This window comes from Molothrus ater, chromosome 12 (assembly GCF_012460135.2).
Source record: "Molothrus ater isolate BHLD 08-10-18 breed brown headed cowbird chromosome 12, BPBGC_Mater_1.1, whole genome shotgun sequence".
Taxonomy (NCBI): Eukaryota; Metazoa; Chordata; class Aves; order Passeriformes; family Icteridae; genus Molothrus; species Molothrus ater.
The window spans coordinates 16,879,930-16,897,699 of record NC_050489.2 but is presented as its reverse complement, the minus strand read 5'-3'; the positions used below and the strand labels follow the sequence as shown (position 1 = coordinate 16,897,699).

Sequence of the window (17,770 nt, the reverse complement as noted above, 5' to 3'; positions counted from 1 at the left end):
CTAATGGTGGCTTGTTTTGAGAAAGTCTTAACCTTTCTTTTTTTCTACAGTATTTAAAGGCCAAATTCAGCTCAACTTTAAGATTGTTAAGAGAAGTGAATAATTTGTAAAAGTGACTGAGAAGATTGCAAATAATGCCAAAAAAGGATAGAGGTCTTTTTTGAAAAATGGTAACACAACCTCTCCTTCTGCATAATTTTGGTCTCATTTGCCACAAAATATATCTGCAATAAAATGAGTTCTTGAGAAGGTGAACATAAAGTTCAGGAGTCAAAAACCAACTTCCAGATGAGCAAAACAGAGCTAGTAAGATGTCTTGGTTTCTAAAGAAGGAGAGGTTTAATAAAAAATATGCAATTGATATATGTAGTTAATTAGCAATATACTGGAATTTACCAAGCTTTGTGACTAGCTCGAGTTAAAAATGAGATTATTGTAATTAATGTTAATTTTAGAACTTTCCTCTTGGCTATTTAAAGATCCATCTAGCACAGTGTTGCAGTTATATCTTATCCACTAAATTAGGTGGCAAGCCACGAACATTTACTGGTACGAGTTTGTTCTCCAGTTCTATACTGAATTTATCTTTCAGTGTCTTCTCAACCTCTTCATCTGTAAGGGTTGTGATGTTCACCAGGTCCATGTCCTCTGTGTAGTTGTACTTCATCTCTGTGAGGGTCCATCCAACTAAGGCAAGGACCCCACTGGTGGTTTGGAGACTGCAGATTGACTTCTTCCGAAGGATGTTATCTGGAGACACTTGGAGGTACGCATTTAGCTCCTGGAAGTCATCTATGTGCCGTGGCTCGAGGGTAAATTTATGTATTTTTCGGATATTCCCCAGTTCTGGAGTATGAGGGAAGTCATTCTTGCTGTGCTCAGGAATGTAATGCTTCCTTTTGACTTTCTCCAAGTACCAGGTGCCGTTGTCTTCCATGAAGCGGAAAATGCCAGGAGCCTGGGGTTGGTCCTTCCCAGAAATCAGCATCAGCGGCCGCCACATCTGGTAGGCACCACCAAACCCAGCATCTACTATGTAGGGCTCTCCCTTGATCACCACCTTCAGCAGGATATGGTTTATCTGAGCAGTGTATCCCTTCTCTGCTGGTTCATAGCTGTTTGCACCAAGAATACAGATGTCATACCCTAATTCTTGCAAGGCCCAGAAGAGGAGGTAGTTGGTTTCCAGGCACCATCCACCACGTTTCTTTCTCACAATCTTATTGTAAATAGCCTGCAAATCCAGTTCAATGGGCTCCCCACAGTGCATGCTGAGGTTCTCAAAAGGAATGCTGTGGATGTGATGCTGGAAGATGGCTGTCAGGGTTTGCAAGTCTGCATCCTTATGGGGCTTGTTGTAAGATATTCTTCCAAAATACTCCTGAATTTTCATTTTGCCTGTGGGAGCAGAAAAGTAGCCAGTTATTGCTGTGCAGCTGACAAGGGGTTCACTCCTGTTTCTGTAGCACAGGTTCACCAGCCTGCAGATGTAATCTGGGCTGTTTTAATGACGATTTAAAAAAAATTTAAGTATTTCTTTAAAAAGAGACAGGGACAGGAGCAGGTGGCATTAATGCTTTCCCTCTCTCAGGGGCTGCCTTCAAACCAGGAGGTTTTTTCTGTGGGAAGATACAGCACATGCCAGAACAGAATCTCTGGCCACAGAGGAGGATCCCACGTAACAAAATTTTTCAAAAATCAAGAAACAAAAGGTTTGCAGAAAAGCTGCCACACCATACCAGCATAAAAATCACAGCAAGATCTTACTGTTTCTTTTACTGTACCAGGTAAGCAATTCTTTCTTTATCCCACAGGTAATTTAACTGGTAGGTTTTGCATTCATGGATTAAGTTAACTGGGATTAACATCTCAGTGTGTCACCATTTCAGACAGGTTTCCATGTGAAATAGATCATTGTTTTCTTAATCTCTTAAATTTCCCTGAGGAGTTTAGACAGGGCTTTGACTGTGAAAGGAAAGGACTTCAATTTTTCTAACCTAAGGATCAAAGGAATTGATCTAAAAGTACATACAAAAGAAGTCATAATCTTTTCTTTTCTTTGATCATCTTTTACAAACTGAAGGCTTTAGTTTCAGATCAAATTATTGGAAATATTTTGTGGTTTTCTGTCTATATCTCTGATCCCCTTTCATTAGCAGAAAGACACTGTCATTGGCACTGGTTGTGTGGCCAAGATACAAAAGGTTCCCTGTATGACTTCTAATTCAGTGACTCACCTTCTCTGCAAGGATTTCTTTTGCCCTTAGTTTAGATTTAATTTGGCTTTTTTCCATGTAAAGATATTTGTTGTTCAGAACAATTCACAATCTGTTAAGGGCTGTGTTAATTTTCAGAAAGTCTGAGGATTTCTTGCTTCCTTCAACTGATTGAATATTCCCTGGGAGAATTTTCCAAAAATCCCTTGATGTGGATGAGATGGGACGGACTCCCTTCCACTGAGTATTCTCAGCTTTGGTCCAGCTGTTTCTCCCCAGCAATTTGACCCCATGTCCATGCCAGAAGCCTGTGAAAATCCCACCTCAAATCCATGGGTGGAAGTGCCTCCACCCAAGCAGATGAGCACATCCAATGGCCTAATCTCTAGACTTTAACCCCAGTCTTCATTCCAGCAGCACAACTCACATGACTTGGTTGTATTGTTCCTGATCTGCACTAGTACCAACATTCAGACTGGATAATGCAAACCACAGGAAAATTTGATAGAATAGAAGATCATCCCAGTAAGGGAATAGCAAATAAACATTATCACTTCAAAAGGAACCAAAGAGTCTACATGAAAAAACAGTAATGTCTCTTTGATACTGCATTTTATGATTTTTTCCATCCCTTTTGTAGGACAAGGGCCTCATCTCTGGCAGGATCTCCTTGGAAACACTTGTAGAAAGCCATTTCCCTCCCAACACACAGCACACGTGTTGGGCAGGCTCATCCTATGGTACTCTGCCTCATTTTTCTTTCTCCTCCCACTTTCAGCTCTTTTACATAGGAAGATAGAAACATCTTTACCCCATCAGGATGTGGAGCTGAATCTCTGTGACCAGCAGGAGTCCAGAGGAGTGCATCAGCTTGGTGGGTCTGACACACTTGGAATTTACCTTCAAGCAAAACCAGATCAGTCCCTGCCCTGGGTCAGCAGCAGAAGGCCTGATGCCTCCCCTTGTAAGCCATCTCCTGGGTCTGGGTGTCCCCATTACATGGTGAAAGTATAGAATAAAACCAGCTCCCTTCATCCAGGCATGGAGAGTCCCCATAGGGTGCTGCCAATGAGGCTTTGGGAAAATGTATTGGGAAAGCCTTTTGGGAAATTCCCTGCTCATGCCTCAGTTTCCCCTTCTCTGGCCTCATCAATTTAAAGTCTGCTTCAGAGACAGCCTTGCAGTGGCTGACAACATGTGCTCTAATCTCAATGAATACTTAAAGAGGTTTAAGTACAATAAAGCTGCACTACAACATCATTGACATTAGGGAGCATCCACATAAATCAGTGTTTACTCCCTGGCTCTCCTGGAGGCAGATTTTTCCTTGGCACAGCCATTGCTGCTGTGAGAGCCAGGAGGCTGCAGGAGTGAGCAAACCCTCTCCCAGGGGACAATCTGTATTCCAAAATTGAGTTGCCAAATATCCCAAGCCTCAGTCCAGATCTCAGCCTCGTTTGCTTCTGCCCCTGCAGCAGCTGAGGCAGTGTTTGCTCAGTGTTCCTGCAGCTTTGAGATTCAGAGATGGTTCTGCCTCTCTGCACACATCCTCGGGATCACTGGGTCCTTTTGTAATTAGGCTGAATATTAGGATTCTCATTTCTGCTGAGAATCAGGAGGAAGTTCCAAGGCTGGATCCTCATGTACATGCCTACACGGTTTGTTTGATTCCAAGTTACACTGTGAGTCAATAGCTGCATTTTTCATACACTCTGGCTCAAAATAAAGGGTTAGTTTCACTCTCAAACACTCGAGGTTGCACTTAGAAAATGCCCTTCACTCACCATCAGCCCCGGTTCCTGTAGTTTGTGCTTTGCTAATACACCCACAGTGCTGTGCACAGGCTGTGCAGACTCACAGGGGTGAGCTTTCCCAGAGGGGCTGACCCAGAGCTGCAGAGGGAAGTTAAAGATCAGGCATGCAGAGCTCACCTCACACGCAGTCAGCTCAGGCTTTCCACCCTGGGCTGTTCCAAAGGTCCCAGGAAGAGCTGCACTGGCAACAGCAGCTCTTAAAGGTCCAGGCAGCCTTTAGTGCCTGTCAGGGACTGCCTTATCCTCCAGCCCAGCAGACAAAGAGGGCAGAGAGTTTCTTCTTTAAGAGTAGATTATATTCTGAAGGTTTTATTGCTTTATTTGTATTGGCATCTGTGTGGAAATCCCTGTCATGCAATTTGTTGTGTTAGGTGCTGCACAGAGAGCCTGGAAATGATCCAGTTCACAAACTGCTTACAATATTGAGGAGACTTTAACCTTCCACATCACTGAATGGCAGCTGAACCCTGCAGGAGTGCAAAGTAGGGGTACCATGAGCAACTTCTGTAAGTGGCTATAACCTATAAACCCATCCTCAACACTGCAGGTCACCCAGGGGCTTCAGGGTCTGGGGCACTCTGGTGGGAGCTCCCATGCTAAAGCAGCAAAGCACTCGTGCAAAAATGGTGCAGATTTTACATTGTTGATGCTGATATGGTCGGGATCCTTGTGAGAAATGACTTATGATAGACAGGGAGCAATCCAGGGCAGGAAGTGACTGATTGATTGGTGGGGATGGCAGCTGTTGAACTCATCACAGCACACTGAGCTGTTCCTCGTGGCCGACACCAGTCCCAACACGCAACAAGGTCAGATTTGCCAAGTCACACAGTTGTGTCAATTCCCCAGGGTTCAAAGAGAAGCCCTGTCCTTTGAAAGGGAAGATGCTGCCCCCAGAGAACTCTGAGCTCCCTCAACCTGCTGTGCTTTTAAATATCTGCCTCCAAAGTTAGTGATAAGGAAAAAAACAAACCAGTGCAATCTTTTTTTTTTTTTTTTTTCTTCCAACAGCAAGTTCCATTGCATTGCTGAGCAGTGTGCTGTGCCTCTGTGGTGAGCAGGAGGAAAGAGCTTGAAGCTGTGATTCTTGGCTCTCTGTGGATCTTCTCCTGCTCCACAGATTTGCAAGACCTGCCTGCACTTTTACCTCCTCCCAATGCTTTGTCCCTGCTGTCCCACTGAGTTTTGCTCCTTTCGCTCTCCCACTAATTTGGGGGCAACAGAAAATCACAGATCAAAAACAAGTCAGATCCTGGGACAATTTCTTCTGATCATTTTGTTGAAAGCTCCTGGCCCACACAATAAGAAGCCTCTCTCTTTCTTTTACAACCACATTTCATTTTATCATAGGATGGGTGGGCCTCATGTGCCATGAAAACTATTGCAGCCAAGCAAATGTAAGTGAATATGGCTCTGATAAGACCAGGGTTTCAGGAGCTTGCTGTGTCTCTAAGAAATAAATTTTGAACATGCAGAATAGCAGCTTTTGTTAAATCTGAACTGCTAGTTCAAGAAAGCTGTACTGGCTGCATAACAAGTGAAAAAGGTTCAATGAGTTATTATCATTTAAAAGCCTTAGCTGGAAAATATTAGCACATACAAATAATCAGGACAACTTCACTGATTAATGACATTTATTTTTTACTATGGGAATGCATGCTGTAATTTGGGGAGGGGGATAAAACATCTGAATAATTCTAGATCACAGTGCTTGATTTTTTTATTTCATTGTAATTCACTAATATAATTTGCTTAATTATAAGTGCAGAGTTTTAATGCTTCCAGGATTTGTACATAAAGGAACATCAAGCATCTTCTCAAAGGGCAAAGGGGTCACATTTGAGTTGTTTCTCCTACTAGAAATCTTAGCCCTTAGGTATGTGATTAAGATTCATCATTTCTCCTTATATCAATATAATTAGTGTCACTGCAAACATATCCTCAGTAGAACAGATCTGTTTCACAAAAAGAGTTCTGTGCGTGTGTTTGGGTTCTGCTGTAATAGCACCCAGAGTAGTCTGAGGAGAGGAACATGTATTGCCAGCAGTCTGCTGCTGAGGGTGAGCAAACAAAATGCTCAGGAGATGCTTTCACTTCAAAGGAAGGTTATGTCACTGGTTATGTCACTGAGAGAACAGGAGCTGTGCAAAGTCTGAAACAACACAGAATTGTCAATAACATTTCTTATCGTTAGTTCTGAGTCATAAATAAGCTGTCCTCAAGTACTCACTTGGTGACTTTGCACAGGTGTGGGATGGCCTGAGTGCCATGTGCGAGGGTGTTGTGGATGTGAGAGCAAAAAGAATAGTCTAATGGCTTGACTGGAGAAACTCAGCACAGGATGTCTTTGTGGTTTGGCTATTACACTCCCAAAATAATATAGGATTCATTTAATAGGCAAGTACGACCTCTTCCCAGGTGGCAGCACCAGGTAGTAAAGACAAAGACATACAGCTCCATCATTCTGCCCAGCTACACTGGGTGTGTTTAGAAAAGCTTTTAAGAGGTGGAAGGAGTAGGGAATGGGCTGAGTCTGCTTCCCACTAAGCACAAACACAAGGGTAATGATTTGATTGAGCTTGGCAGAAATTATTGGAACCCAACCTAAAAAGAAATGCAGGAATAGTTGTGAAAATCCATTTGTTTTCCAGATTCGTGATAGTATGTTCTGCCTTACACAGGTGTAGCAGGAAGGAGAAAGATTAACCTTTGGATGCTTGTCAGAAAGAGAGGGAAGAATTGATTGTAATGCCACTGAATTGAATTGTAATCCAGGCAGTGAGTTAGAACAACTTGTTATCAACAGGTACAAATTTCTTGTCTAGTGGTAGACTGAATTTTTCCCTCAGTGTTTTCTCTAATTCTTCCTCTGCAAGCATTCTGATTTCCACATGATCCATATTGTCCCTATAATTGTACTTTATCTCTGTGAGTTTCCACCCCACCAGTTCCCGGATGCCGTCAGCAGTCTGCAGACTGCACATGGACTTCAACACAAACTTTGAGTTGGGTGCTGTCTGCAGGTGGTCATTGCAGCCCCTGAACTCCTCAATGTCTCGTGGCTGAAGGGTGAAGAGATAAACCCGACGGCAAACTTCATTTTCCACATTTGGGGAAGTCGAGGTGCTTGGGTTCAGAACCCACTGCTTCCTTTTCACCTTCTCGAAATACCAAATCCCATTCTCCTCCTGAAAACGAAAGACCCCAGGAGTCTGAGGCTGATCTGTCCCTGAAATCAGCTCCATTGGCTGCCACATCTGGTAGGCCATCCCAAATCCTGCATCCATAATGTAGGATTTGCCATCAAGCTCCACTCGTAGCAGCAGATGATTGAATTCATCTGGATAGGCATCACGCTCTGGGACATAAACTTTTGCTCCCAGAAGGGTGACATCGTAGCCAAGAGTTTTCAGGACCCATGACAGAAGGTAGTTGTTTTCCATGCACCAGCCCCCGCGTTTCTTCCTCACTATCTTGTTGTAGATTGGTTCCAGGTCCAGCTCAATTCTTTCTCCACAGTGGATGCTGAGGTTTTCATAAGGGATAGCTCGGATGTGGTGCTGGAATATATCTGACATGGTAGCCAGGTCTGGCTTATTGTAGGAGCCCTGGTAAGAAATTCTGGCAAAATACTCCTTGATGTCCATGCTGCCTCTGAGAGAAGGGTGGGAAAAAATAAGAGGCTGTGTCAGAAGTGGTGGAAGGCTCTTGCCCATCCCTTAGAATGGGGTGCTCAGAAGAGGAGCAGGATTTGACTAATATCTGAATCAAAGGCAGCTGAGTAATAGTGCTGAGAGAAGCCAATGGGACACTGCTGATGAGCACAAATGTTATTTTTATTTGCCTCTTTTACAGCTGTGACGAGAGGCTCCAGCTGTGCTAAGCACATTTCAGCAGAGTTCCTGCCCAGCAAAGCTACAAATCTCTGTAGGAAGGAACAAAAGCAGTAGCAGCAATGTTTCCCTGCTAGAAATTATAGGAGCTGAGACTCCCCAGATCTGAACTGCTTTGCTCATGGTATCAGCAAAGCAGAAGCAGAAAACAAACCCTCCCACTCTTGCACTGTGATCCAGAGACAGGCACTGCTAAATTTCAGACATCTGTAAATATGGAACAATCTTGTTCCCATTATTGACCCGAGGGGTATAAAAATGCTCTCAAGTTCCTGTACGCAACACCCAAAGTAAAATTAAAGGAAAAATATCCAACTGTTCAACAGGATCATATTCCCAATCTGATGAAAAATGGTAAACCCAGAATTGTAGAGGGATTTTGGATAATTGCTTTCAGTACATAAAACAAAGGCAATGAAAAATGCCCATTTGGTGTAATATCCTGGCAGAAGCAGAGGGTCCCCACATAACCTTTATTACAGAGGCTTTACAGAACTCTGATTATTGATCATGGCCACCACTGTCTCAACATCCAGGCAGGCCTGAGTGATCCACGATGGGGTTAAGAGCATCAGAGTCAGGAGGTTCTCTTTGTTCAGCTTTTGGCTGTTCCCAGGATTTTCCCAGAACTACAGTTCCATTCATTTCTGAAAGCTTGGCACAAGCTTAGTTCTTCTTGTGTGAATTTTAACATCCCTGTTAAACCACTTTTTCCCTTTTTCTCCCTTTCTTTCCCACCGCCACAGCAAGCAGAACATGTGCAGTAACTTTTTACTCACAAGGAAAATGTTGGTGTGCGTTTGTCTGTCTGTCCATCTCTTGAGGGTGTTTACAGGGCTGTTTTCATGGGGGTTGCTGAAATGAGGCAGATGGCACAAATGCCCGAGTAGCTTGAGGCTCACCACTGAGTAAATAAAGCAGTGTTGTTACAACAGCAAGCAGCTGAGCTCCCTGCTCTGCCCTTACACCATTTCTGCTGTGTTTTGTCCCCAGACTGATTTAACTTCCTGGTTAGAGAGCACTCAGCTACCAAGATCTGGGGATTAAAAAAAAAGCTTACCTGGAAATTCAGTTCAAGTGCCAATGTGCTCCAGGGCTTGGGGGTGGTTCTAGGTTAAAGTGGCATAGCTGGCTGTCCTATACTTAGCACAGACAAGGCTTGAGGACTGCTCTCCAGCTGCTCTTCAGGGGAATGTCCTTTCCCTCAACTTGCTTTCACCCGCCTCTGTCAGATAGCAAAGGCTGAAAAAAAAAAAAAAAAAAAACAGAAAAGAAAACCCGGAAGGGTGGTGCCTGAGAGCTGGAGTGAGCCAGCCAAGGCAGCAGCAGCAGTGTGTGTTAAAGTAACTTTGCTATAAAGATATACTTTTTGTTTTGGTTGTTAATTAAGCTTAGACATAGTGAAATAGCTGATATAAGTATGCTTGTGTTAAAATGCCTACTTGGATAGGATAACATCCAATGAACACAGGATGAGGACCCTGCTACAGATATGCCACCTATCAGCACTCCCTGTCTGAAGACAGTGTGGACAAAGGGCCCAAAAACTGGAGGTGATAAGAACGGACTGAAACCACGGCCAAGGAATGCGCATGCTCCAGAAAGGCAGAACAGAGGAGGAGCCATGCTAAACGCTTCTTGGAAAAGGTAAACTAATTCAGGGAAAATTTAGTGTGCATAATTATTATCAATGTGTAACAGGCCAGTGCAATAAAAATGGTATAAAATGGATGTTTCCAAAATATCAGATGTGCTCTGGGCTGAGTGCCAAGATGCACCCAGCTCTAAGAACCTTTGCTCTTTGGTCTTGCCTCCTATTGTCCTTTATTAAAATTGTAAATTTTTACAGCAAAGTGAACCCTGTTTTTCACAAGTGCAAACCTGGCTATTGTTAGAGCACAGGCTGCTTCACATTTACACTTATTTGATGCTGGCTGCAGGGGTGGGCTCAGGCTGTCACCAAAATAGTGTTGTTTCAGTAGCTTGCTGGATGTGCTCAGGTGATGTCATTTTTTTCTCAGGTGCTTTTTTTTCTCAGGTGTTGTCGTTTTTAACATTAGATTACTATTTGTTTGGAAATGTGGGGAAGGAAAGCTGGCATGCATTCAGTCCAATAAGGTTTTTGCACTGTTTCTGAGGAACAGCAAGATTTCAGCACGGTAACCTGCACCTGCAACCTGCTTACCCCAGTCTGCACCACAGGAACTTCACTGCTGCTTTTGTTTCCTTTGCTCTGTGTGATTTCCCTGTAATTTTTATTACAGCAAATTTCATAGAAGCAAGAAGGCACTTGGCCAGCAGTCTGTGTCTCCTTTGCTCTTTGCCCACAGGAATAACTTGCAGATGTTGTTGATGGTGAAGATGCTCTTGGCAAAGTGATGAAGTATTAACACACAGGGAGCTGCATCCTCTCAGAGTATTTCATATTGCTTTTGTATCTCCCAATTCTGATTGCATTTTGTCAAGTTTCATTTTTTCCCTGACATCTGCAGCTGGGTCTTCCCTTCTGTTAGCTCCCCAACAGTCGTTCCAGTCCTTCACATGTAGTGTCAATGCCAAGTTCCATTCAAACACTGATTTATTGGGATAATTAGCAGAGCTAATAAATCAGATGAAACTAAGATGTCTGTGATAACCCATTAGTAGCTCCACTCCCATATCCAAATTTGGCTCTTTATGATCCCATCAGTGGCCTGGTTGTGACCCCACAAGAGAGAACCCATGCCCAAGCCACAAAATGCTGAAGGGAAAGGAGAACCTGCCCTCATCAGGCTCATCTGGGCAGGTCCAAATCAGTACAAAGAGAAAGTTCATACTCCTGTCTGGAGCTTGCTGGTCTTATCTTCCCACAGACCCTCATTTTGACAGGCAGAAGCCAGAAGTCAAGCAGGCAGATCCCAGTCCTGATGGAAACCATCCTGAAATTCTGTGGACCCTCAGTATATGTGAGGAGAGCCATCCATGCTCCTTGTCCAGAGTTCCTGGGACAAATAACAATCTTTACTGTTCTGTAGGGTGCCAGAACTGAACCCTTGCCACATTCCCTTATGTGAACTGGCTCAGGGTCAGTTCCAGGGAAATTTGGGGACCCTTTTTAAATGCAGGTGTTTTCTCATCCAGAAGGAGCAAAACCCACTTTCCATGGCTCCTGTAGTTTGTGCTTTGCTAATACACCCACAGTGCTGTGCACAGGCTGTGCAGACTCACAGGGGTGAGCTTTCCCAGAGGGGCTGACCCAGAGCTGCAGAGGGAAGTTAAAGATCAGGCATGCAGAGCTCACCTCACACGCAGTCAGCTCAGGCTTTCCACCCTGGGCTGTTCCAAAGGTCCCAGCAAGAGCTGCACTGGCAACAGCAGCTCTTAAAGGTCCAGGCAGCCTTTAGTGCCTGTCAGGGACTGCCTTATCCTCCAGCCCAGCAGCCAAAGAGGGCAGAGAGTTTCTTCTTTAAGAGTAGATTATATTCTGAAGGTTTTATTGCTTTATTTGTATTGGCATCTGTGTGGAAATCCCTGTCATGCAATTTGTTGTGTTAGGTGCTGCACAGAGAGCCTGGAAATGATCCAGTTCACAAACTGCTTACAATATTGAGGAGACTTTAACCTTCCACATCACTGAATGGCAGCTGAACCCTGCAGGAGTGCAAAGTAGGGGTACCATGAGCAACTTCTGTAAGTGGCTATAACCTATAAACCCATCCTCAACACTGCAGGTCACCCAGGGGCTTCAGGGTCTGGGGCACTCTGGTGGGAGCTCCCATGCTAAAGCAGCAAAGCACTCGTGCAAAAATGATGCAGATTTTACATTACTGACTGCTGATATGGTCGGGATCCTTGTGAGAAATGACTTATGATAGACAGGGAGCAATCCAGGGCAGGAAGTGACTGATTGATTGGTGGGGATGGCAGCTGTTGAACTCATCACAGCACACTGAGCTGTTCCTCGTGGCCGACACCAGCCCCAACACGCAACAAGGTCAGATTTGCCAAGTCACACAGTTGTGCCAATTCCCCAGGGTTCAAAGAGAAGCCCTGTCCTTTGAAAGGGAAGATGCTGCCCCCAGAGAACTCTGAGCTCCCTGAACTTGCTGTGCCTTTAAGTATCTGCCTCCAAGGTTAATGATAAGGAAAAAAACAAACTAGCACAATCTGAAATGAAAACTTTTTCTTTTCTTTTTTTTTTTTTTTCCTTTTTTTCATCCTTCCAACAGCAAGTTCCATTGCATTGCTGAGCAGTGCACTGTGCCTCTGTGGTGAGCGGGAGGCAGGAGCTCTGAGCTGTGCCCTGCAGGGGCAGCACCCTGGCAGCTCTGGGCACTCACTCCAGATGAGTCAGCAGAAAGAAAAATGCCTTTCCCTGTTCCCGCCCTCCACACTCTGTATCATGGGGGCGATGGACATAACTCCCTACTCTGATCTTAAAGGTCTCTGATTTTATAGCTCTGGACTCATTCCCCAAGCCTATGGTCCAGCACAAAGTGCAGGAAACCCCCTGACACAGGAAGAGAGGATGGGCACAGCCCTTTCTAGGTGTTTCCTATGTTTGTTCCCACAAAGGATGGAGATTCTTGGCTCTGTGTGGATCTTCTCCTGCTCCACAGCTTTGCAGGACGTGCCTGCACTTTTACCTCATCCCAATGCCTTGTCCCTGCTGTCCCACTGAGTTTCGCTCCTTTAGCTAGCCCCACTAATTTGGGGGCCAAAGAAAAACACAGTTCAAAAACAAGCCTGATCCTGGGACAAGTCTGCTGATCATTTGTGTTGCAAGCTCCTGGTCCAGACAATAAGAAGCCTCTCTCTTTCTTTTACAACCACATTTCATTTTATCGTAGGATGGGTGGGCCACATGTACTATAAGGAACTATTGCACTCCTGCGGCCAAGCAAATATAAGTGACTATGACTCTGGGAAGACAGGGGCTTCAGAAACTTGCCATGTCTCTAAGAAATACATTTTGAACATGCAGAATAGCAGCTTTTGTTAAATCTGAACTGCTAGTTCAAGAAAGCTGTACTGGCTGCATAACAAGTGAAAAAGGGTCCATGAGTTATTATCATTTAAAAGCCTTAGCTGGAAAATATTAGCACATACAAATAATCAGGACAACTTCACTGATTAATGACATTTATTTTTTACTATGGGAATGCATGCTGTAATTTAGGGGGTAAAACATCTGAATAATTCTAGATCACAGTGCTTGATTTTTTTATTTCATTGTAATTCACTAATATAATTTGCTTAATTATAAGTGCAGAGTTTTAATGCTTCCAGGATTTGTACATAAAGCATCAAGCATCTTCTCAAAGGGCAAAGGGGTCACATTTGAGTTGTTTCTCCTACTAGAAATCTTAGCCCTTAGGTATGTGATTAAGATTCATCATTTCTCCTTATATCAATATAATTAGTGTCACTGCAAACATATCCTCAGTAGAACAGATCTGTTTCACAAAAAGAGTTCTGTGCGTGTGTTTGGGTTCTGCTGTAATAGCACCCAGAGTAGTCTGAGGAGAGGAACATGTATTGCCAGCAGTCTGCTGCTGAGGGTGAGCAAACAAAATGCTCAGGAGATGCTTTCACTTCAAAGGAAGGTTATGTCACTGGTTATGTCACTGAGAGAACAGGAGCTGTGCAAAGTCTGAAACAACACAGAATTGTCAATAACATTTCTTATCGTCAGTTCTGAGTCATAAATAAGCTGTCCTCAAGTACTCACTTGGTGACTTTGCACAGGTGTGGGATGGCCTGAGTGCCATGTGCGAGGGTGTTGTGGATGTGAGAGCAAAAAGAATAGTCTAATGGCTTGACTGGAGAAACTCAGCACAGGATGTCTTTGTGGTTTGGCTATTACACTCCCAAAATAATATAGGATTCATTTAATAGGCAAGCACGACCTCTTCCCAGGTGGCAGCACCAGGTAGTAAAGACAAAGACATACAGCTCCATCATTCTGCCCAGCTACACTGGGTGTGTTTAGAAAAGCTTTTAAGAGGTGGAAGGAGTAGGGAATGGGCTGAGTCTGCTTCCCACTAAGCACAAACACAAGGGTAATGATTTGATTGAGCTTGGCAGAAATTATTGGAACCCAACCTAAAAAGAAATGCAGGAATAGTTGTGAAAATCCATTTGTTTTCCAGATTCATGATAGTATGTTCTGCCTTACACAGGTGTAGCAGGAAGGAGAAAGATTAACCTCTGGATGCTTGTCAGAAAGAGAGGGAAGAATTGCCTGTAATGCCACTGAATTGAATTGTAATCCAGGCAGTGAGTTAGAACAGAGATAACCTGCTCGTATTGACAGGTACAAATTTCTTCTCTAATGTTACATTGAATTTCTCCCTCAGTGTTTTCTCTATTTCTTCATCTGCAAGCATTCTGATTTCCACATGATCCATATTGTCCCTATAATTGTACTTTATCTCTGTGAGTTTCCACCCCACCAGTGCCCGGATGCCGTCAGCAGTCTGCAGACTGCAAATGGATTTGGTCACAAAGAGGGAGTCTGGTGCTGTCTGCAGGTGGTCATTGCAGCCCCTGAACTCCTCAATGTCTCGTGGCTGAAGGGTGAAGAGATAAACCCGACGGCAAACTTCATTTTCCACATTTGGGGAAGTCGAGGTGCTTGGGTTCAGAACCCACTGCTTCCTTTTCACCTTCTCGAAATACCAAATCCCATTCTCCTCCTGAAAACGAAAGACCCCAGGAGTCTGAGGCTGATCTGTCCCTGAAATCAGCTCCATTGGCTGCCACATCTGGTAGGCCATCCCAAATCCTGCATCCACAATGTAGGATTTGCCATCAAGCTCCACTTGTAGCAGCAAATGATCAATTTCTTCTGGATAGGCGTCGAGCTCTGGGACATAAACTTTTGCTCCCAGAAGGGTGACATCGTAGCCAAGAGTTTTCAGGACCCATGACAGAAGGTAGTTGTTTTCCATGCACCAGCCCCCACGTTTCTTCCTCACCATCTTGTTGTAGGTGGCTTCCAGGTCCAGCTCAATTCTTTCTCCACAGTGGATGCTGAGGTTTTCAAAAGGAACAGCTTGGATGTGGTGCTGGAATATATCTGACATGGTAGCCAGGTCTGGCTTATTGTAAGAGCCCTGGTAAGAAATTCTGGCAAAATACTCCTTGATGTCCATGCTGCCTCTGAGAGAAGGGTGGGAAAAAATAAGAGGCTGTGTCAGAAGTGGTGGAAGGCTCTTGCCCATCCCTTAGAATGGGGTGCTCAGAAGAGGAGCAGGATTTGACTAATATCTGAATCAAAGGCAGCTGAGTAATAGTGCTGAGAGAAGCCAATGGGACACTGCTGATGAGCACAAATGTTATTTTTATTTGCCTCTTTTACAGCTGTGACGAGAGGCTCCAGCTGTGCTAAGCACATTTCAGCAGAGTTCCTGCCCAGCAAAGCTACAAATCTCTGTAGGAAGGAACAAAAGCAGTAGCAGCGATGTTTCCCTGCTAGAAATTATAGGAACTGAGACTCTCCAGATCTGAACTGCTTTGCTCATGGTATCAGCAAAGCAGAAGCAGAAAACAAACCCTCCCACTCTTGCACTGTGATCCAGAACCTCTTCTGCAACCAAATCTGAAGCAAATCTGCCCTGCCATGGTGTTTCATCCATTATTTAGGCAGCCAGGCACGAACCGGTCTCACCTGCTCCTGCTCTTCGTGCCAGCAGTAACAGACATGACCTGGAGTGCAGAAGGGTTTTCTAGGGTAGAAAAGGCTGTGGGAGGGTTTTTGCTCATCTGCTGGGAGCTGCCTCCCCACAGCACAGCTTAGATTATCCCAGCCCTGATAATCACGGCCCTTCTCCAGGACCAGGAGGAAACCAAGGTTTGGGCCTAAACCACAAGGATCAAAGGCCTCACATTTTCTAAAATCATGTTTTGGGATGCAGTTCCTCTTTCTGTTCATGGTCTTCCCAGTGGTGGGTGGCTGCCCCTGGGTGAGGGAGCGGGCATTGCCCTCCTCTGGGATGGCAGAGGGCTCAGTGCAAGGCTGTTGCACAAACACAGGGCTGGAAAGCAGCTCGAGCCTTCCCGGCCCTTGATGGAAGGAATGGGATTTTGATGGAGCCAAGTATTTTTGTTATTTCTCCCCAGGCACTGCTAAATTTCAGACATCTGTAAATATGGAGCAATCTGATTCCCATTATTGACGCAAGAGGTCCAAAAATGCTCTCAAGTTCCTGTATGCAACACCCAAAGTAAAATCAAAGGAAAAATATCCAACTGTTCAACAGGATCATATTCCCAATCTGGTGAAAAATGGTAAACCCACAATTGTATGGGGATTTTAGAAAGGTACTTTCAGTATACACAAAACAAAGACAATGAAAAATTCCCATTTGGTGTAATATCCTGGAAGAAGCAGAGGGTGCCACAATTTGGGTCCCCACATAACGTTTATTACAGAGGCTTTACAGAACTCTGACTATTGATCATGGCCACCACTGTCTCAGCATCCAGGCAGGCCTGAGTGATCCACGATGGGGTTAAGAGCATCAGAGTCAGGAGGTTCTCTTTGTTCAGCTTTTGGCTGTTCCCAGGATTTTCCCAGAACTACAGTTCCATTCATTTCTGAAAGCTTGGCACAAGCTTAGTTCTTCTTGTGTGAATTTTAACATCCCAGTTAAACCACTTTTTCCCTTTTTCTCCCTTTCTTTCCCACCGCCACAGCAAGCAGAACATGTGCAGTAACTTTTTACTCACAAGGAAAATGTTGGTGTGCGTTTGTCTGTCTGTCCATCTCTTGAGGGTGTTTACAGGGCTGTTTTCATGGGGGTTGCTGAAATGAGGCAGATGGCACAAATGCCCGAGTAGCTTGAGGCTCACCACTGAGTAAATAACGCAGCGTAGCTACAACATCAAGCAGCTGAGCTCCCTGCTCTGCCCTTACACCATTTCTGCTGTGTTTTGTCCCCAGACTGATTTAACTTCCTGGTTAGAGAGCACTCAGCTACCAAGATCCAGGAGTTAAAAAAAGGCTTACCTGGAAATTCGATTGAAGTGCCAGTGTGCTCCGGGGCTTGGGGTGGTTCTAGGCTAAAGCTTAGAAGGTTCGTTGCTGTCCTCTGCTTAGCACAGAGAGGCAGACAAGGCTTGAGGACTGCTCTCCAGCTGCTCTTCAGGGGAATGTCCTTTCCCTCAACTTGCTTTCACCCGCCTCTGTCAGATTGCAAAAGCTGAAAAAAAAAAAAAACAAACAGCGAAGGGTGGAGCATGAGAGCTGGAGTGAGCCAGCACAGCCAGCAGCAGTGCAAACCTGGCTGTTGTCAGAGCAGAGGCTGCTTCACATTTTCAGTGGTTTGATGCTGTCTGCGGGGGCCTGCTCAGGCTGTCACCAAAATATTCTTGTTTCAGTAGCTTGCTGAATGTGCTCAGGTGATGTCGTTTTTTACTCCCAGTCATTAGATTAGTATTAGTTTGGAAATGTGGGGAAGGAAAGCTGGCATGCATTCAGTCCAATAAGGTTTTTGCACTGTTTCTGAAGAACAGCAAGATTTCAGCATGGTAACCTGCACCTGCAACCTGCTTACCCCAGTCTGCACCACAGGAACTTCACTGCTCTGTGTAATTTCCATGTCGTTTCTATTGCATCAAATTTCATAGAATGTACAAAAGCACTGGGGCAGCAGTGAGTGTCTCCTTTGCTCTTTGCCCACAGGAATCACTTGCAGATGTTGTTGATGGTGAAGATGCTCTTGGCAAAGTGATGAAGTATTAACACACAGGGAGCTGCATCCTCTCAGAGTATTTCATATTGCTTTTGTATCTCCCAATTCTGATTGCATTTTGTCAAGTTTCATTTTTTCCCTGACATCTGCAGCTGGGTCTTCCCTTCTGT

At 44.5% G+C, this 17,770-nt stretch overlaps 3 protein-coding genes and 1 long non-coding RNA gene across 8 annotated transcripts; 1 reads left to right on the top strand and 3 right to left on the bottom strand.

Moving 5' to 3' along the window:
* Positions 1 to 316: 316 nt before the first annotated feature.
* On the bottom strand, positions 317 to 16,993 carry LOC118691291 (arylamine N-acetyltransferase, liver isozyme-like). Of its 3 annotated transcripts, none has more exons than XM_036390437.2 (2): positions 16,916 to 16,993; positions 317 to 1,398 (listed from the first exon to the last, which is right to left on the bottom strand). In XM_036390437.2, exon 2 carries the CDS (start codon positions 1,391 to 1,393, stop codon positions 503 to 505), a length of 891 nt encoding a protein of 296 aa, XP_036246330.1. In that variant the 5' UTR covers positions 1,394 to 1,398; positions 16,916 to 16,993; the 3' UTR covers positions 317 to 502. The 3 variants fall into 3 exon arrangements, with proteins under 3 accessions (XP_036246330.1, XP_036246329.1, XP_036246331.1); XM_036390436.1 differs by lacking the exon at positions 16,916 to 16,993 and adding an exon at positions 8,984 to 9,068; XM_036390438.2 differs by lacking the exon at positions 16,916 to 16,993 and adding an exon at positions 4,001 to 4,159.
* LOC118691295 (uncharacterized) lies at positions 698 to 3,481 on the top strand. Its single transcript, XR_004980988.1, has 4 exons — positions 698 to 766; positions 915 to 1,006; positions 1,592 to 1,787; positions 2,995 to 3,481. It is a non-coding gene; the product is annotated as an uncharacterized LOC118691295 (long non-coding RNA).
* On the bottom strand, positions 5,647 to 9,093 carry LOC118691290 (arylamine N-acetyltransferase, pineal gland isozyme NAT-3-like). 2 transcript variants are annotated; one of them, XM_036390434.1, is made up of 3 exons: positions 8,984 to 9,077; positions 8,703 to 8,827; positions 5,647 to 7,684 (listed from the first exon to the last, which is right to left on the bottom strand). In XM_036390434.1, exon 3 carries the CDS (start codon positions 7,675 to 7,677, stop codon positions 6,814 to 6,816), a length of 864 nt encoding a protein of 287 aa, XP_036246327.1. In that variant the 5' UTR covers positions 7,678 to 7,684; positions 8,703 to 8,827; positions 8,984 to 9,077; the 3' UTR covers positions 5,647 to 6,813. The 2 variants fall into 2 exon arrangements, with proteins under 2 accessions (XP_036246327.1, XP_036246328.1); XM_036390435.2 differs by lacking the exon at positions 8,703 to 8,827 and having other exon boundaries at positions 8,984 to 9,093.
* LOC118691289 (arylamine N-acetyltransferase, pineal gland isozyme NAT-3-like) lies at positions 13,028 to 17,030 on the bottom strand. 2 transcript variants are annotated; one of them, XM_036390431.2, is made up of 2 exons: positions 16,916 to 17,030; positions 13,028 to 15,066 (listed from the first exon to the last, which is right to left on the bottom strand). In XM_036390431.2, exon 2 carries the CDS (start codon positions 15,057 to 15,059, stop codon positions 14,187 to 14,189), a length of 873 nt encoding a protein of 290 aa, XP_036246324.1. In that variant the 5' UTR covers positions 15,060 to 15,066; positions 16,916 to 17,030; the 3' UTR covers positions 13,028 to 14,186. The 2 variants fall into 2 exon arrangements, with proteins under 2 accessions (XP_036246324.1, XP_036246326.1); XM_036390433.1 differs by lacking the exon at positions 16,916 to 17,030 and adding an exon at positions 16,636 to 16,900.
* Positions 17,031 to 17,770: the final 740 nt, after the last annotated feature.

Bases quoted from the DNA above. Each gene is read 5' to 3' on its own strand.
- LOC118691291 (XM_036390437.2), bottom strand. From the start codon at position 1,393: ATGAAAATTCAGGAGTATTTTGGAAGAATATCTTACAACAAGCCCCAT.
- LOC118691290 (XM_036390435.2), bottom strand. From the start codon at position 7,677: ATGGACATCAAGGAGTATTTTGCCAGAATTTCTTACCAGGGCTCCTAC.
- LOC118691289 (XM_036390431.2), bottom strand. From the start codon at position 15,059: ATGGACATCAAGGAGTATTTTGCCAGAATTTCTTACCAGGGCTCTTAC.